This window comes from Chiloscyllium punctatum, chromosome 15, assembly GCF_047496795.1.
Source record: "Chiloscyllium punctatum isolate Juve2018m chromosome 15, sChiPun1.3, whole genome shotgun sequence".
Classification (NCBI taxonomy): Eukaryota; Metazoa; Chordata; class Chondrichthyes; order Orectolobiformes; family Hemiscylliidae; genus Chiloscyllium; species Chiloscyllium punctatum.
The window spans coordinates 32,994,011-33,010,755 of NC_092753.1; the positions used below are offsets into that span (position 1 = coordinate 32,994,011).

General features: G+C 40.3%; 1 protein-coding gene across 4 annotated transcripts in view; it reads right to left on the reverse strand.

Moving 5' to 3' along the window:
• The window catches only part of ccdc191 (coiled-coil domain containing 191), a 57,165-nt gene that overhangs the window by 28,305 nt on the left and 12,115 nt on the right, over window positions 1-16,745 (reverse strand). For 2 of the 4 annotated variants that reach the window (XM_072584907.1, XM_072584909.1), the window contains 6 exons: window positions 16,657-16,695; window positions 16,403-16,544; window positions 6,178-6,327; window positions 4,701-4,879; window positions 4,167-4,390; window positions 3,494-3,659 (listed from right to left, as the gene is read on the reverse strand). In XM_072584907.1, coding sequence (XP_072441008.1) covers window positions 3,494-3,659; window positions 4,167-4,390; window positions 4,701-4,879; window positions 6,178-6,327; window positions 16,403-16,544; window positions 16,657-16,695 — 900 coding nt within the window. Of the gene's footprint in view, window positions 1-3,493; window positions 3,660-4,166; window positions 4,391-4,700; window positions 4,880-6,177; window positions 6,342-7,257; window positions 7,341-16,402; window positions 16,545-16,656; window positions 16,696-16,745 lie in introns of those variants that run through there. The other 2 variants (XM_072584910.1, XM_072584911.1) reach the window with 2 other exon arrangements.

Here is a 16,745-nt window from a genome sequence, read left to right on the forward strand (position 1 = left end):
CTTGTCCTTACCACCTTTCTTAAATAGTAGCACCACATTAGCCAACCTCCAGTCTTCCAGCATCTCACCTGTGACTATCGATGACACAAATATCTCAGCAAGGGGGCCAGCAATCACTTCCCTAGATTCTCAGAGTTCTTGGGTACACCTGATCAGGTCCTGGTGATTTATCCCCTCAGTAACATGAATATTTTTCAAGGTGTCAATTTCCCCACATTCTATATCTTCCATGTCCTTCTCCACAGAAAACACTGATACAAAATACTTGTTTAGTGACTCCCCCATCTCCTGCAGCTCCACATATAGACTGCCTTGCTGATCTTTAAAGGGTCCTATTCTCTCTCTAGTTATCCTTTTGTCCTTAATGTATTTATAAAATCCCTTTGGATTCTCCTTAACCCTACTTGCCAAAGCTATCTCACGTCCCCTTTCTGCCCTCCTCATTTCCCTCTTAAGTATACTCCTAATGCCTTTATACTCTTCTAAGGATTCAGTCAATCTCTGCTGTCTATACATGACATATGCTTCCTTCTTTTTCTTAACCAAAACCTGAATTTCTCTAGTCATCCATCATTCCCTACACCTACCAGCTTTTCCTTTCACCCTAACAGGAAAATACTGTCTCTGGACTCCCAATAGCCCATTCTGAAGGCTTCCCATTTTCCGGCGGTCCCTTTACCTGCGAACATCTACCCCCCAATCAGCTTTTGAAAGTTCTTGCCTCATACCGTCAAAATTAGCCTTCCTCCAATTTAGAACTTCAACTATTAAATACAGTCTATTCTGTTCCATCACTATTTTAAATCTAACGAACACTGGCCCCAAAGTGCTCCCCCACTGACACCTCAGTTACCTGCCCTGCCTTATTTCCCAAGAGTAGGTCAAGATCTGCACCTTCTCTAGTAGGTACATCCACATACTGAATCAAAAAAATTTCTTGTACACAATTTACAAATTCCTCTCCATTCTAACACAGCAGTCCCAGTCTATATTTGAAAAGTTAAAATCCCCTACCATAACCACCCTATTATTCTTACAGATAAATGAAATTTCCTTACAAATAGGTTTCTCAATTTCCTGCTAACGATTAGGGGCCATAGAGTCATACAGCACGGAAGCAGATCCTTAGGTCCAACCAGTCCATACCAGCCACAATCCAAAACTAAATTAGTCCTCCCTGTCTGCTCCTAGCCCATATCCAGCCAAACCTTTCCTGTTCATGTACTTATCCAAATGTCTTTTAAATGTTGTAACTGTACCTGCGTCCACCCTTCCCCAAGAAGTTCATTCCACACACTAACCACCTGCTGTATAAACAATGTGCCCCTCATGTCTTTTTTAAATCTCTCCGCCCTCACCTTAAAAATGTGCCCCCTAGTCTTGAAATCCCCAATCCTAGGGAAAAGAGAACTACCATTAACTCTATCTGTATCCCTCATGATTTTATGAACTTCTATCAGGTCGCCTCTCAACCTCCTCCACTCCAGTGAAAGAAGTCCCAGCCTTTCTTTACAACTCAAACCTTCCATACCTGGCAACAATCTGGTAAATCTCTCCTGCAGTCGATTTCTCTCTCTCTGATTCTCATAATTCCAAAATCACGCCAACTTCCAACAAGAACTTCTATGAGAAAACACGCAGATACACCCAAATAAACCCTGCCTGCAATCTATTCCCATATCATTGTGACATCCCTGTGATGCCCAATTAGAGATTTAAACTTATTAGTTTTTGCTTCCAAATATTGCCTTTGTTCTGGGAAACTCATGAATAAATTAAGTTCCAGTGGAGACAACTATAGACAGTCCCGCTTACCAAGAGTAATAAAGGAGAAATGAGGAAAGGTTTCTTCAATGCAATGTTTCGTGCCTTCCCCATGTCAATTTTGACTCTTAAAATAGCTATTATTTCATGCTTGTTTACTACCAGATTTATCCCTGATGTTACTGAATTAACTTACAGGTGGTATGTGTTGTCTTTGGGATTTTCTTCTCCAGCTATTACAAGGGGGCATAGCTTTAAATTAAGGGGGGGTAGATATAGGACTGATGTTAGGGGTAGGTTCTTCACTCAGCGAGTCGTAAATTCATGGAATGCCCTGCCAGTAGCAGTAGTGGACTCTCCCTCTTTATGGGTATTTAAGCGGGCATTGGATAGGTATATGGAGGATAGTGGGTTAGTGTAGGTTAGGTGGGCTTTGATCGGCGCAACATCGAGGGCCGAAGGGCCTGTACTGCGCTGTATTCTTCTATGTTCTATGTTCTAGACCAGTGGAAGCAAGACCATTGAATAAATTCAAGGTTGAATTGCACTGACATTTGATCAAAAGGTGAATCAGCGCTATGGAGGCAGGCAGGAAAGTGTAGTTATGGCCACAATCATATCAGTCATGATCTTACTGAAGTGGAACAGATTTGAAAGCCAAATAGCCTGCTCCCAAGTCTATTTCTTAGGCATCCCTAAAGCTCAGCTGCCAAGCACACTTCCTGGATTGCAACTGAGCCAAGGAGATTTATTCCTTTGTTATTCTAAGTTGGTCCATCTTAGTTGGATGGCAGTATGGCAATGATAATCGGTCATATTATTTACGTGCATGTATGACCATATATGGTCTGGACAGCAATAGGGCTGACAAGATGCTTTAGTATCTTGTGATCAAATTTTCTATCCGGGTCATTTGTTTGGGTTCAAACGTGATTGTCTGTCAGGACGAAATTTTCACACTGAGCATGAGTCCCTGCAATTTCACTCATTTTTTTTTTTTAAGCCTCCCTGAATAGCAAAAGCTGACAGCAAATGGTCCCTGAAGGGGCCTTCAGACAAATCTGACCTCACACACCCAAGTATCTTCGAAATCGACGTTTCGGGCAAAGCCTTTCATCAGAAATGATGAAGGGCTTTTGCCCGAAACGTCGATTTCGAAGATACTTGGATGCTGCCTGAACTGTTGTGCTCTTCCAGCACCACTAATCCAGAATCTGGTTTCCAGCATCTGCAGTCATTGTTTTTACCTACTCACACACCCAAGTACAGTAAGAATTCTCTTGCTGCTTTGGCAAGATTTACTAATGAAATAGGGCAGGATTCAATTTGAAGAATATATGGAGAATTACATTACCATCCTTTAACAGTGAGAATAGGAAAGCAAGATAGCAGGTAGAATACCTCATACAGTAACTGAATACTGTATGGGGTATTTTGGTTTATCACTAAGTCTGTTGTGTAAAGATTGTTGAATTCTCACCAAACTGAGTTTAATAATTATGTAAGGTTCTTTAAATTGTACCGTCTCAGAAATAGCCTTCAGTGCTGTATACTGGGTGGTCTTAACTGTGGTGACGAGCTGTTATGGAAGTATATACAGTAAAGACACTGGGTGATTACATAGACTTTACTTATCTAAAAATATTGTAGGGTTGCTAGGAATGATAATCTGGTCCTTCACCATCAGGACCATACTGTTTTTCTTCCTAGATTTTAGTTTTTCTCTTACCTGGAGCTGGTAAGCTTTAATTCTGGCTTCAACTTGCTGCGTCACCTGAAGATGCTTGATCTTGAGACGTTCCTGGTCCTGCTGCTCCTGTAACTCCATCAGTGCTTGCTTGACCTTTTCATGAACTAAGAGTTTTTTCTTTTGTTTTTCCAGATGCACTTGTTCACTGTAAAACAAGTACCTGACTGAATTTTATGGATAATTTTGAAGAGATTCTTTGATATTTTTAATGGCCAAGTTGATGCATAGGTTGAATCCTTCAAAGGCTAGCAATTACTTTCCAGGTGCTGGAAAACCCCAACAAAACCTCTATGTCTAAACCTTGGCGAAAACAATGGCATAAAAGTAGGGTTAGAGCTGATTGTAAGGTAGGTGTCATGATGTGGGACTTTTGGACTACCTGAGGAAATTATGTTTTCATGAAAATGTTGAAATGGGTTTATCCCTTAAAAAAATAAAAGAACGTGGAAAGACAAGGGCAAGAGGTGGAAGAAGTAAATTATCTACTTATTCTTAAATCATCTTTTGTACCTACTCCTGACATGAACAACTTAATTTGTCAGTAAATAAGAATGATGTTTAAACAAGAATGATTATTTTTTTTAAATAGTTATTTCTTTTGTTGAATAACGCAGAAGCACTACATGCAGTTGAAGTATCATCAATAACTTACAGTCGTTTTGCCTCTCCTATTGTACATCTCCTTTCCATCATTTCTTTCCGTAACTGCACCATTTCTTTTCTAATATGTTCTTCCTCCTTCTTGGCTTGTAAAGCTTTTCTCCTGTCTTCCTCCTGAAGCAGCTGCTGAGCTTTAGACTGAGCAAATTTCTTCATGGCTTTTTCCTGCTTCTGTTGTTCCAACTTAGCCTGTCTTTTCAGGCGATTCTCCTTCACCTTTTAATTATGGAGTGGTACAATTAGTTCCTGTGAATCTACATCACTTTAAGGATGATAACAAAAGACACATGTTATGTCCCACAGGTATTTTATCTCTTCTAAAATCAGAAGTTAATGCAAATAATACTTAAAAGCCACCATTTCATTAAAAGCACACTCAAACAAATTCCAAACATACGCGGCAAATAAGGTGATTTATTTTAAGAGCTATACCTACATTTTGGCTGTGGTTTTTAATTTTCCATGTCAAAATGTGAGTAAAATGCTGATTATAGCTACAGTACTGTTCCTAACCACTGGTACACACCTGTTGGTGCCTTGCTTCCATCTTCAAACGTGGGTCTTTGCATTTTGTCTGATGCCTTTCCTCATCTTCTCCAAGATCCTTAAGGATGCCCGACTCCACTACTTTTGTCTCTAGGAGCTGCTGTAAGAAGGTCTGTGCTGTAGTATCCTCTTTTTCCTGTTCCAAATAACTGTACAATTCTACAAAGATATGTTTATCATATAAAATGAGCAATTCTTGGATGCGAGCGGCAACAAATCTCAGACTAATATGTTCAAAATACTGCCCCTAATTATGGTTAATGGCCAAGTAAGTGACTATAAAGTAGTCTCTTGTGGCTTTCAAAATTAACATCGTCAAACTGTCTTGTCTTCACTGTATTATGTTGTGTCTATTCACAAGTCTTCATTTTCCCCTACATTCGTCTAAATAGCTCTTTTGATATATATTTCAACTACTTGCAGCTAATTTTTATTATTGATTATTCTCCTTGATCTCATCATTTTCTTGTTAAATACTTAGGATGCATGTTCATTTTTAAAACATTAGTCACGTGCAACAAAATTATGCTAACGGCATTGCAAAATACGAGACACCTTTTTCATTTGTGGGCTGCACATCTATCATAGATGGCCAGATCTTTGCTTTTGACATTAAACTTTATCTCTACTGACTCGTTATTATCTGAAAGAGGCCTCTAGAGCTATTTTCACTCAATGCAACAACATCCAAAATGTTGGAACTAGAAGGAAGCAACACAGACGTTTTAACATTATTTTAAAAGTTACATATATAATGGACAGATAAAATTAAAATAAATATAAATATTACATTAAGTTCTTTTTAACAAAAGACCAAAGGTAGCAAAAAGATATAAATGTCTTCAGATTTTGTTTGAAACTGCTGTGTGAGGTAAAACATTTTTAAAAATTTTTTATTTTGATATTAGAGTTAATCTTATAGCAATATATTTGCTCCCAACCAATTATATGGGAGTTTGCTTTGGCTCCATCAGTTGCAAATTGAAAGCTTATAAACCTGCCCTGCATGGGAAAGATTGCAATTACAGTATCTGGGCTGGTCAGCAGTTTTAAGTTTTTTTTTCAGGTATGTATGTCTTTAATTTTATTCTTGTATTTGTATTCGTTTTTTTAGTCAGGTTTCAGAATTGTATCCGAACATGAGACAGTACTTTCAGAAGAGGGTTTTTACTTGTAAAACAGTTTAGATTGTGTTCCTCTTTTGTCCCCATATCATTACCCTGCTTTTAACACTGCTGATTCTCTAGTACGGAGTTATATTATAACTGTCTTATGAGCAGACCAGTGAGAGATGAATTTGAGTTGAAGTGAATTAACAAAGAGGTCCGCAAGTATAAGCAATTTCTTGAAAGACATATTCTATACATTTGAAGGACTTGACATTTCTATTAAAATCTTGAGTGTGATTGTAAAGGTAAAAGTTCAAAAATATACAAAAGCAAATCTGCTGTCCTCACCTTCAAAATTCTCAGGCATTCTGGAAATCATCTCTGGTGTGTGACAGAACGTTTCTGAGTTATTGACATAGCTTTCTATTTCTTCAGTTTCTTCATATTCTAATTCTGGCCTTATCTTGGAATTCAGCCATTCATGAAGTAAATCTTGAGCTATAAAGAAAGAACTGAAAAACTGTGAAAGGCTGTTTAATCTGGCCATTTACAATATAATACACAGTATCACCATAACCAAAAAACCAGTACCTTAAATTTGCTGCAATTCAAACTCTAACTTCATTAAGTGCTCATAAATCTTATTTTAGTGAACAAAGTTCCAAACTGTAAATTTAACCTACAGATTTGTCTAATATTTTAATTGATACAGGCAAATGTAAGTTGATGATTTGTTCATTTATCAGACTCAAAATATTTTCAAGTTGGTCATTAGGCTAATATGATGGAAGCTGACATGAATAACACGTTTCAATTACCTTCATTTATACCCCAATAATAAATTAAAAACTGATTGGTCAACTATCTAATTTTCTGATTGAGTTCTTCATGCATACAAACTATAAGCAGCATTTCTCTACATTTAAAAAAGATTTAATTTTCAAGTCACTTTTTAGTTGTGAAGTCACTTTGCAAAGTCATGAGGATAAGAAAGATGCTATACAAATGTAAGTTATTTTGTTTTATGTCCTAAAAACAAAGTAGACTCAAACATTATATTAATTTGAATCAGCCTAAGTAGGTTGTGAGACTGTCACAGCTCACTGGGGCAACCGTTCTCTTTCTGTGCTGTAGAATCTGTAATCTATCAAGTTGGGAAACTCAGAGGTTTTCCCAAATTCTGTTGAGTGACACTTCAAGTTTTGATATTAGCATAGTTGTAAAATTAAGTCATGAGCACAATTATTGACTATCAACAGCATCTTGTAAAATTTGTGCTTGTTAATTTTAACTTTGATTTCGTAATGAAGACAATGATCAGGAAATTGCTTTCAGACTTATCTACTTCTCATCCAAAAAAATGTGCTATCACATACGTCATCATTCAAACAGGTTTCTTCACTTAACTGATATTTATACACAACCCACCAGAAAACATTAGGGCTTGTCCAATCCAGTACTTGTACCATTTTAACAGCTTGAAAAGTCCTAATTGTTGCTGAACAAACTTTCTGGAATAGAATAAAAGCAAAATACTATGGAGGTGTTCCATAAAGTTGTCATCCAGTCTGCATTTATTCCTCTAATGAAGAAACAATTGCATTGTAAGCATCTAATATCGTATATTAAGTTGAAAGTGAGAAAGTAAATTGCAACTTCACCTGAAAGGAATGTTTGGGATCTTTGACAGTGAGGAGACAGGAAAGAAAAGGCACATTTTACATATTCCCAATCCTCAAGCATGTCCCAGACCTTCTGGTTGCTTGCCATTTTAATTCACCACCTTGCTCTAATGCTTACATTGCTGTCCATGGAATACTGCAATGCTATAGTGAAGTTCAATGCAAGCTTGCGGAATCATCTTCCAATCAGGTACTTTCCAGCTTTCCAGATTCAACATAGATTTTGGACAACGTTCAGATCATGAACTACACAATGTGATTAGCAAAGACACTTTACAGAGCTTTTTATTTTGTCCCCAGAAGTGTCTAAATCATCGACCATGGAGTTGTTGGTTCGTCGACTGAAAATGGAATCCAGAACATTGTCATCAGGACTATCATGACCTGACGGAGACAGGTCTGTAACTCATTGTTAGCAATTATATCCATGAAACTCAAAGCTGATAACCGTTATCAAATACGACTCCTGATCTAGCCTATGTGAATGAAGAACAGCATATTATGGAACTGTGTAGGTACACAGTACAACATTTTTTCACAAAGTGATCCAGATGCTTGTGGCTATGTTTTACTCATTGGTTAAAAGTCAAATTTATTTTTTACTCGAAGTTTCAATTCCTGTTAATTCATGTATTGGTTCCAATTTGTGTTAAGATAAAATCCTGGAAGGAATTTCTTCATTTGGGAGTAATTTAATAGATTTGTTACAGATTCCGATTTTCAGTTCCCCCATGGGAATTGTAACATTTGATACAAGTCTCATGTGATTCATTTGCCATGGTGATGGTCTTTGAGAAGGGTGATGTCTATTTGAAGTCATCATAGGATAGGGTTACAGGGTTTTTCTAAATATCACTGAACCTCTCAGACAGAGTACGTCTATAAGAATTTGCGAAAGATAGAGAAGGAGAGAACGAGGGTGCAATAAGAGATAGTGAGTTTCTACTGTTCACCACATATGACACAAGTAGAAATGCATACTCAGATTGAGGAGATTAAGTTTTTGAGAGTTTAAATGAAACCGAAAGACTGGTATAGCCTTGACCGGAAAGAAGAATTTCCAAATTGTTCCACAATTAGAAAGTCAGTTTTGGATTCAGAGGTATTTGACTGGGAAAGGAAATAAAATAATCACTTTGGACTGATTTGGGAAGAACGAAGAGTTCACTTCAGGGAGAGAGAAAAAAGTGTAATCATGGCAAAGGGAAATTGAGCCAATGTAAAAGTGTTTTTTATTTCAGTTTAGAGCATTCATTGAAATACTGTTTAGTCAATGTTACTTTTAGAACATAGAACATAGAACATAGAACAATACAGCACAGAACAGGCCCTTCGGCCCACGATGTTGTGCCGAACTTCTATCCTAGATTAAGCACCCATCCATGTACCTATCCAAATGCCGCTTAAAGGTCGCCAATGATTCTGACTCTACCACTCCCACGGGCAGCGCATTCCATGCCCCCACCACTCTCTGGGTAAAGAACCCACCCCTGACATCTCCCCTATACCTTCCACCCTTCACCTTAAATTTATGTCCCCTTGTAACACTCTGTTGTACCCGGGGAAAAAGTTTCTGACTGTCTACTCTATCTATTCCTCTGATCATCTTATAAACCTCTATCAAGTCACCCCTCATCCTTCGCCGTTCCAACGAGAAAAGGCCGAGAACTCTCAACCTATCCTCGTACGACCTACTCTCCATTGCAGGCAACATCCTGGTAAATCTTCTCTGCACCCTCTCCAAAGCTTCCACATCTTTCCTAAAGTGAGGCGACCAGAACTGCACACAGTACTCCAACTGTGGCCTAACCAAAGTCCTGTACAGCTGCAACATCACTTCACGACTCTTGAATTCAATCCCTCTGCTAATGAACGATAATACTCCATAGGCCCTCTTACAAACTCTATCCACCTGAGTGGCAACCTTCAAAGATCTATGTACATAGACCCCAAGATCCCTCTGTTCCTCCACCTGACCAAGAACCCTACCATTAACCCTGTATTCTGCATTCTTATTTGTTCTTCCAAAATGGACAACCTCACACTTGGCAGGGTTGAACTCCATCTGCCACTCCTCAGCCCAGCTCTGCATCATATCTAAGTCCCTCTGCAGCCGACAACAGCCCTTCTCACTGTCCACAACTCCACCTATCTTTTTATCATCTGCAAATTTACTGACCCACCCTTCGACTCCCTCATCTAAGTCATTAATAAAAATTACAAACAGCAGAGGACCCAGAACTGATCCCTGCGGAACTCCACTTGTAACTGGGCTCCATGCTGAATATTTACCATCTACCACCACTCTCTGACTTCGACCGGTTAGCCAGTTTTCTATCCAATTGGCCAAATTTCCCTCTATCCCATGCCTCCTGACTTTCCGCATAAGCCTACCATGGGGAACCTTATCAAATGCCTTACTAAAATCCATGTACACTACATCCACTGCTCTACCCTCATCCACATGCTTGGTCACCTCCTCGAAGAATTCAATAAGACTTGTAAGGCAAGACCTACCCTTCACAAATCCGTGCTGGCTGTCCCTAATCAAGCAGTGTCTTTCCAGATACTCGTAAATCCTATCCCTCAGTACCCTTTCCATTACTTTGCCTACCACAGAAGTAAGACTAACTGGCCTGTAATTCCCGGGGTTATCCCTATTCCCTTTTTTGAACAGGGGCACAACATTCGCTACTCTCCAGTCCCCTGGTACCACCCCCGTTGCCAGTGAAGACGAGAAGATCATTGCCAACGGTACTGCAATTTCCTCTCTTGCTTCCCACATAATCCTAGGATATATCCCGTCAGGCCCGGGGGACTTGTCTATCCTCAAGTTGTTCAAAATGTCCAACACATCTTCCTTCCTAACAGATATCTCTTCTAGCTTATCAGTCCGTTTCACACTCTCCTCTTCAACAATACGGTCCCTCTCGTTCGTAAATACTGAAGAGAAGTACTTGTTCAAGACCTCTCCTATCTCTTCCGACTCAATACACAGTCTCCCACCACTGTCCTTGATCAGACCTACCTTCGTTCTCGTCATTCTCAGGTTTCTCACATACGCATAGAATGCCTTGGGGTTATCCTTGATCCTATCCGCCAAGGATTTTTCATGCCCTCTCAGCTCTCCTAATCCCTTTCTTCAGGTCCCTTCTGGCTATCCTGTATCCCTCCACTGCTCTGTCTGAACCCTGTTTCCTCAACCTTATGTAAGCCTCCTTCTTCCTCTTTACTAGACATTCAACCTCCCTCGTCAACCAAGGCTCCCTCACACGACCATTTCTTTCCTGCCTGATCGGTACATACATATCAAGGACACGTCGTATCTGCTCCTTGAAAAAGTTCCACATTTCCACCACATCCTTCCCTGACAGCCTATGCTCCCAACGTATGCTCCTCAAATCCTGTCTTACAGCATCGTAATTTCCCTTCCCCCAATTGTAAAAACTTCCTTGTTGTGCGCACCTATCTCTCTCCATAACCAAGGTGAAAGTCACAGAATTGTGGTCACCATCACCAAAATGTTCACCCACTAACAAGCCCACCACTTGTCCCGGTTCATTACCGAGTACCAAATCCAATATGGCCTCCCCTCTGGTTGGACAATCTACATACTGCGTTAGAAAAGCTTCCTGGACACACTGCACAAACACCGCCCCATCCAATCTACTTGATCTAAAGAGCTTCCAATCAATATTTGGGAAGTTGAAGTCGCCCATGACTACGACCCTGTGGCTTCTGCACCTTTCCAAAATCTGTTTCCCAATCTGTTTCTCCACATCTCTGCTGCTATTGGGGGGCCTATAATAAACACCCAACAAGGTGACTGCACCTTTCCTATTTCTGAAATCAGCCCATACTACCTCCAGAGGCAGATCCCCCTCAAACTTCCTTTCTGCAGCCGTTATACCATTTCTAATTAGCAATGCCACCCCCCCTCCTTTTTTACCACCCTCCCTAATCTTACTGAAACATCTGTAACCAGGAACCTCCAACAGCCATTCCTGTCCCTCATCTATCCATGTTTCCGAGATGGCCACAACATCGTAGTCCCAGGTACCGATCCACGCCTTAAGTTCACCCACCTTATTTCTGATACTCCTTGCATTGAAGTATACGCACTTGAGCCCATCTCTGTGTCCGCAAGTAGTCCCTGTCAGTGCTACCTTCTCCACAGCCTCCCTACAGTCTTGGACATCCTGACACACAGCTAGCTTACTTGCTGGACTACAAGTCCGGATCCCATCCCCCTGCCAAATTAGTTTAAACCCCCCCGAAGAGTGCTAGCAAACCTACCCCCCAGGATATTGGTGCCCTTCTGGTTCAGGTGCAACCCGTCCTGTTTATACAGGTCCTACCTTTCCCAGAATGCAGTCCAATTGTCCAAATATCTGAAGCCCTCCCTCCTACACCATCCTTGCAGCCACGTGTTCAACTGCACTCTCTCCCTATTCTTTGCCTCTCTGTCACGTGGCACCGGCAACAACCCAGAGATGACGACTCTGTCTGTCCTAGCTTTTAGCTTCCAGCCTAACTCCTTGAGCGCTTGAATGACCTCCCCACCCCTCTTCCTACCTATGTCGTTGGTGCCAATGTGTACCACGACTTCTGGCTGCACACCCTCCCCCTTAAGGATTCTGAAGACACGGTCCGAGATGTCTCGGACCCTAGCACCCGGGAGGCAACAAACCATCCGAGAGTCTCGCCCATGTCCACAGAACCGCCTGTCCGTCCCTCTAACTAGAGAGTCCCCTATAACTAGCGCTCTCCTCTTCTCCCCCTTTCCCTTCTGAATCTCAGAGCCACAGACCCCTTCACTGCAGCTTACACCTGCAAGGCTGTCCCCCCCAACAGTTTCCAAAGCTATATACTTATTTTTTAGGGGAACGACCACAGGGGAACCCTGCACTGCCTGCTTCTTCCCCTTTCCACCTCTAACTGTTACCCAGCTACCTCTGTTCTCCGGCGTAACTATGTCCCTGTAGCTTCTATCGATCACCCTCTCAGCCTCTCGAATAATCCTCAGCTCATCCAGCTCCAGTTCCAGTTCCCTAACTCGTTCGGTGAGGATCAGGATCTGACTGCATTTCCTGCACACGAAGTCGGCAGGAGTATCGGTGGTCACCCCTACCTCAAACATCCTGCAGGAGGAACATTCCACCGCCTGCGCTGCCATGACTGTACACTGTCTCCAAAAACAAGAACACTGAGTCAATAACCTGTGGACTTTAAAGTTAGGTTAGAGGAGGAGGGTGGGAGGGAGGCCCTACGAAAGTAGGACCTGGGGTCTAGAACACACCCACTCAAATACTAATCACTTGCCTTCCCGCCCAGCTATGCGCTCCAACCTCACTTCTGCTGCCAGTAAACGTCCTAAAAGTGTGTATTCTTGTCTTGTGAACATCTGTTAGTCTTTCATTGGAAAGTTGCATTTCTTTTCAAAAGTTATTGGTCTTTATGGAGATTGTAGCAAACTGTAACAAACTACCAGCACTATTTATTATAAAATCTAACCCATTATCTTTATTCAATGAGCTACAGTGATCTTAGTATAAACATCAAAATCCAAATTTGTGGTGCTGGCAAAATATGGCTAGATATGGTTTGGTGAAATTAGTAGCAGTATGGAAAATATGTAATTAATTAAACATTTTGGGTAATCTGTGATTTTTTTTAAAATTGTTGAAAAATACTTTTCAGTGTTTACAGGAATCAATTATCACATCTTGATAATAAGAAATATTGATTATGTGACCTGGTAATCCTTGACCTGGAAGCTAAATCAATAGGACAGCTGTAAACATGGAAGCCACCAGGCAGATAGACCAAGAAAAAAGAGAAGAGCTGTGGTCAACAAGTCAAGTCACAGAGCTGGATTCCTGATTACGCTGGGATATTTTCTGCTCATTCTTTTATCTCCAATGACTGAATGCCAGAAACACATTTACCATGTAAAAATAGCTCTGGTAGGTTAATGCTATAACAACTAATGGGAGTTGAGAGTTGATGTTGGGCAGAATATTCTGGTAAGAAATATGCCATTGTGTAGAAGACTGCATGAGCAGAATCAATTTATGTAGAAGCTGCTGCCAGTGGAAATTCAGCTAAGTCTTTGGAGGAAGGGGGACTGGAAATCTGAAGAAGGATGCTCCAAGCTTGATGGAAATTGGACTCATACAAATAAAGTGGACTGTCTGTCACATCCATAAGATCCAACCTTGCTGTTTTGCTATTCCATGTGCAACTTACAGCTCATACTATCAGTGGTTTGTTTGTAAATTTATGTTTCATTTATACTGACTCTGATATGTATTAAAGTAGGTCACTAAAAGTGAAGCTTGTTTGGTAACTGCTTCATTGCAGGTCATTCAGGAAATGTTGTTTGACTTAGTTTCCATGAAGATCTCAACACTGCAAACTTTAAGCAGGAAGAACGATCAGCAGATTGGACTCCTCTGAAGTGGCCTCTTCTGAAGTGTAAACTTCAGAATTTTGACACATTTTAAGAGATCCACAAAGGAATGAGTCAATGAATGCACCTTGAAATTTAAGTTATAAATAATGTTGTATAGTCACACCTGTTTTCTCCCTTCAGGAACTACTTCTATTCTAAGGGTAACATTGAAACTCACAAAGGAATTTCTATTTCATCAAAATCAGCAACAATAGAGTAACATTTAATCTATAATTATTAAATTTGCATATCACAATACTAATAATTCATATTAAAGTTCCAAGCTTTCAAAATACTTGTAAAAGTTTCATTATTTTAATATTTCCTGGTGATTTCATGCAGTGAAGCCACTCTCCCTCCCTACACAGTCATCAACCCCTCTCCCCAACTCTATACAACACCATTTAAACTCATTCAGCAACTCCTCTCCTTAAATCCCACTTGTCCCCACTCACTTAGCAGACCATCTTACCAAACTCACTCTCCCCAGTCACTGTGAAGCTCCCCTCCCAAACTCCCCTTTGCCCCACTGTATGAAGCACAAGGAATACTTTCCACATGCCTTGTGAGTGCAACTTGAACAAACACAAGGAGGTCAACACTAACCTGCTTGACTGACATCCCATCTAAACGCCTTCAACATTCACTTCCTCTACTGCCGACACACAGCAACATCTGTGTGCATCACCTACAAAATGCACTGTAACAAGTCATAGAGTTTTTATCGTGGAAGAAGAGGCACTTCAGCCCACTGTGTCCATGCAGGTTATCAAAAATCAATTTGTTCTAATCCCATTTTCCAGCATTGTCCCATAGCCTTGTATACTTCATTTGCTCATCTAAATACTTAAATGTCTTGAGGATTCTGACCTCTGCCACCCTCTTAGACAGCGTGTTCCAGATACCCATAATCCTTTAGGTGATTCTTTTCCCCTCAAATCCCCACTAAACAACTATACCCTTTGGTCACTGATCCCTTTACTAAGAGGAAAGGTTCCTCCTTATCTACGCCCCTCAGAAATTTGGACACCTCAATTAGAACCCCCTCGGCATTCCCTGATCTAAGGAAACAATCCTAACCTAACTAATCTCTCTTCTTAGCTGAACTGCTTCAGCTCAGGTAACATCGTGGTGAATCACTCTCTAGTACAATCACATGCTTGCGATAGCACGACAACCAGAACTGCACACAGTACTCCAGCTGTGGCCTAACTTGTGTAATACAGATCCATTACATCTTCCTTGCTCTTGTATTCAATGCCATGATTAATAATGACAAGTATCCCACATATTTTCTTAATCATTTTATATGCCACATCATTTAAGGATCTATGGACATGCGCACAAAGGTCCACTCTTCCTGGGTTCTACCTTTCTATCAAGTCCTAGTATATTCCCTGGCCTTGCATTACCTCATTTTTCATGATTAAATACTACTTACCCCTGTTTAGACCATTGAAGTTTTGGGTTAAGGAATTATCAAGGCTCTTAGGAGAATGTTTCAAACGCCAGACCTGGACCACATAGAAGGACAAAGACAGCAAATACATGGGAAAACCCCTTCCATTCTCCTCAATCCCACTGGACACAGCCTCCCCCAACCCACCCAGGCCTGATGAGCTCTGCAGAGAATTGGTTGTTACTCTCTATCTCATCCACTTGGAGATTTTGGTTCTGCTTTTCAATCCCTTCCCCACCACCCCGTCCTGTTTAAGCAGCAGATGTGGTCTCCCGATGGGATAAGTGAAGCAACCAGTCCAAATCTGTTCCTATGTTGTTACGAGTAAAACATTCCCAGGCTGAGATTCTCTCCCCCAAGCTTTGGCTAAATTAGAGGTGGCAGCAGCCAAGGAGAAGGAGAAAATTAAAAGTACAGAATTCTATTATTCCAAATGTAGGAATTCCACTTAGCGATAGAAATGTCTCATCCCCAAGAATAAAAGCACAGAATGCTAAAAATTAAGCCTTCATAACAATTAGTGCACTACTGGCAATGTAGATAAAGCAAAATTATAAATAAAAAGATCTAGTCTTACAACAATTTAATAAAGTGGAATTCATCTTAAAGATGTTTATTCTTTTCAGCAACAGACCATTCTGCGCTCTAATAGCGTTATAAGCTTGAACATTGGATTAACAATGAAGGGCCTATTCATAGATTTTTTGCAGCTTTGGTGACTCTTGCACTGGTCCAAACCCTCTACATCACATTTTCAGGACATAAAATGTAGGGAAAAGGGAGCTTCAAATTGCAAATGTGGAGTGGATTACGTAATTTTGTGATTTGATCTCAATTTTAGAAAGGCTACAAAACTCAGAAAATTGATCCTTGAAAATTGTGGCTGTCAGAAGTAGTTTACAAAATATTTCACCTTCCATGATTTACAAGTGTCATCTGAGAATGATCATAAAGTCAGAGAATCAACGGTGATCTTACCTTCAGTATAGGCATCATCATGGTCATGAAGCTGATCAATTGTCTTGATGGCCATAACATATCCATTAGCTCTTGGATTTATTTTTGACTTTTTGGAGGGAAATACTTCTGCAACAGCACATTCAGATGCTCGTTCCACTCTCTATTAAGAGGAATACATCATTCAACCAATAATATGTGCATATCATTCTTTCTCATTTTAAGTCATTCGTTAAAGCATATCTGACATCTTGAATTCAGCTGATCATACTCACTTCAATCCAGTTTTGTATATCATGAGGATCCATGTTTTTCTACAGATAAACATAACAGCATTGTTAATATCAGTCCAAAAACTTAATAA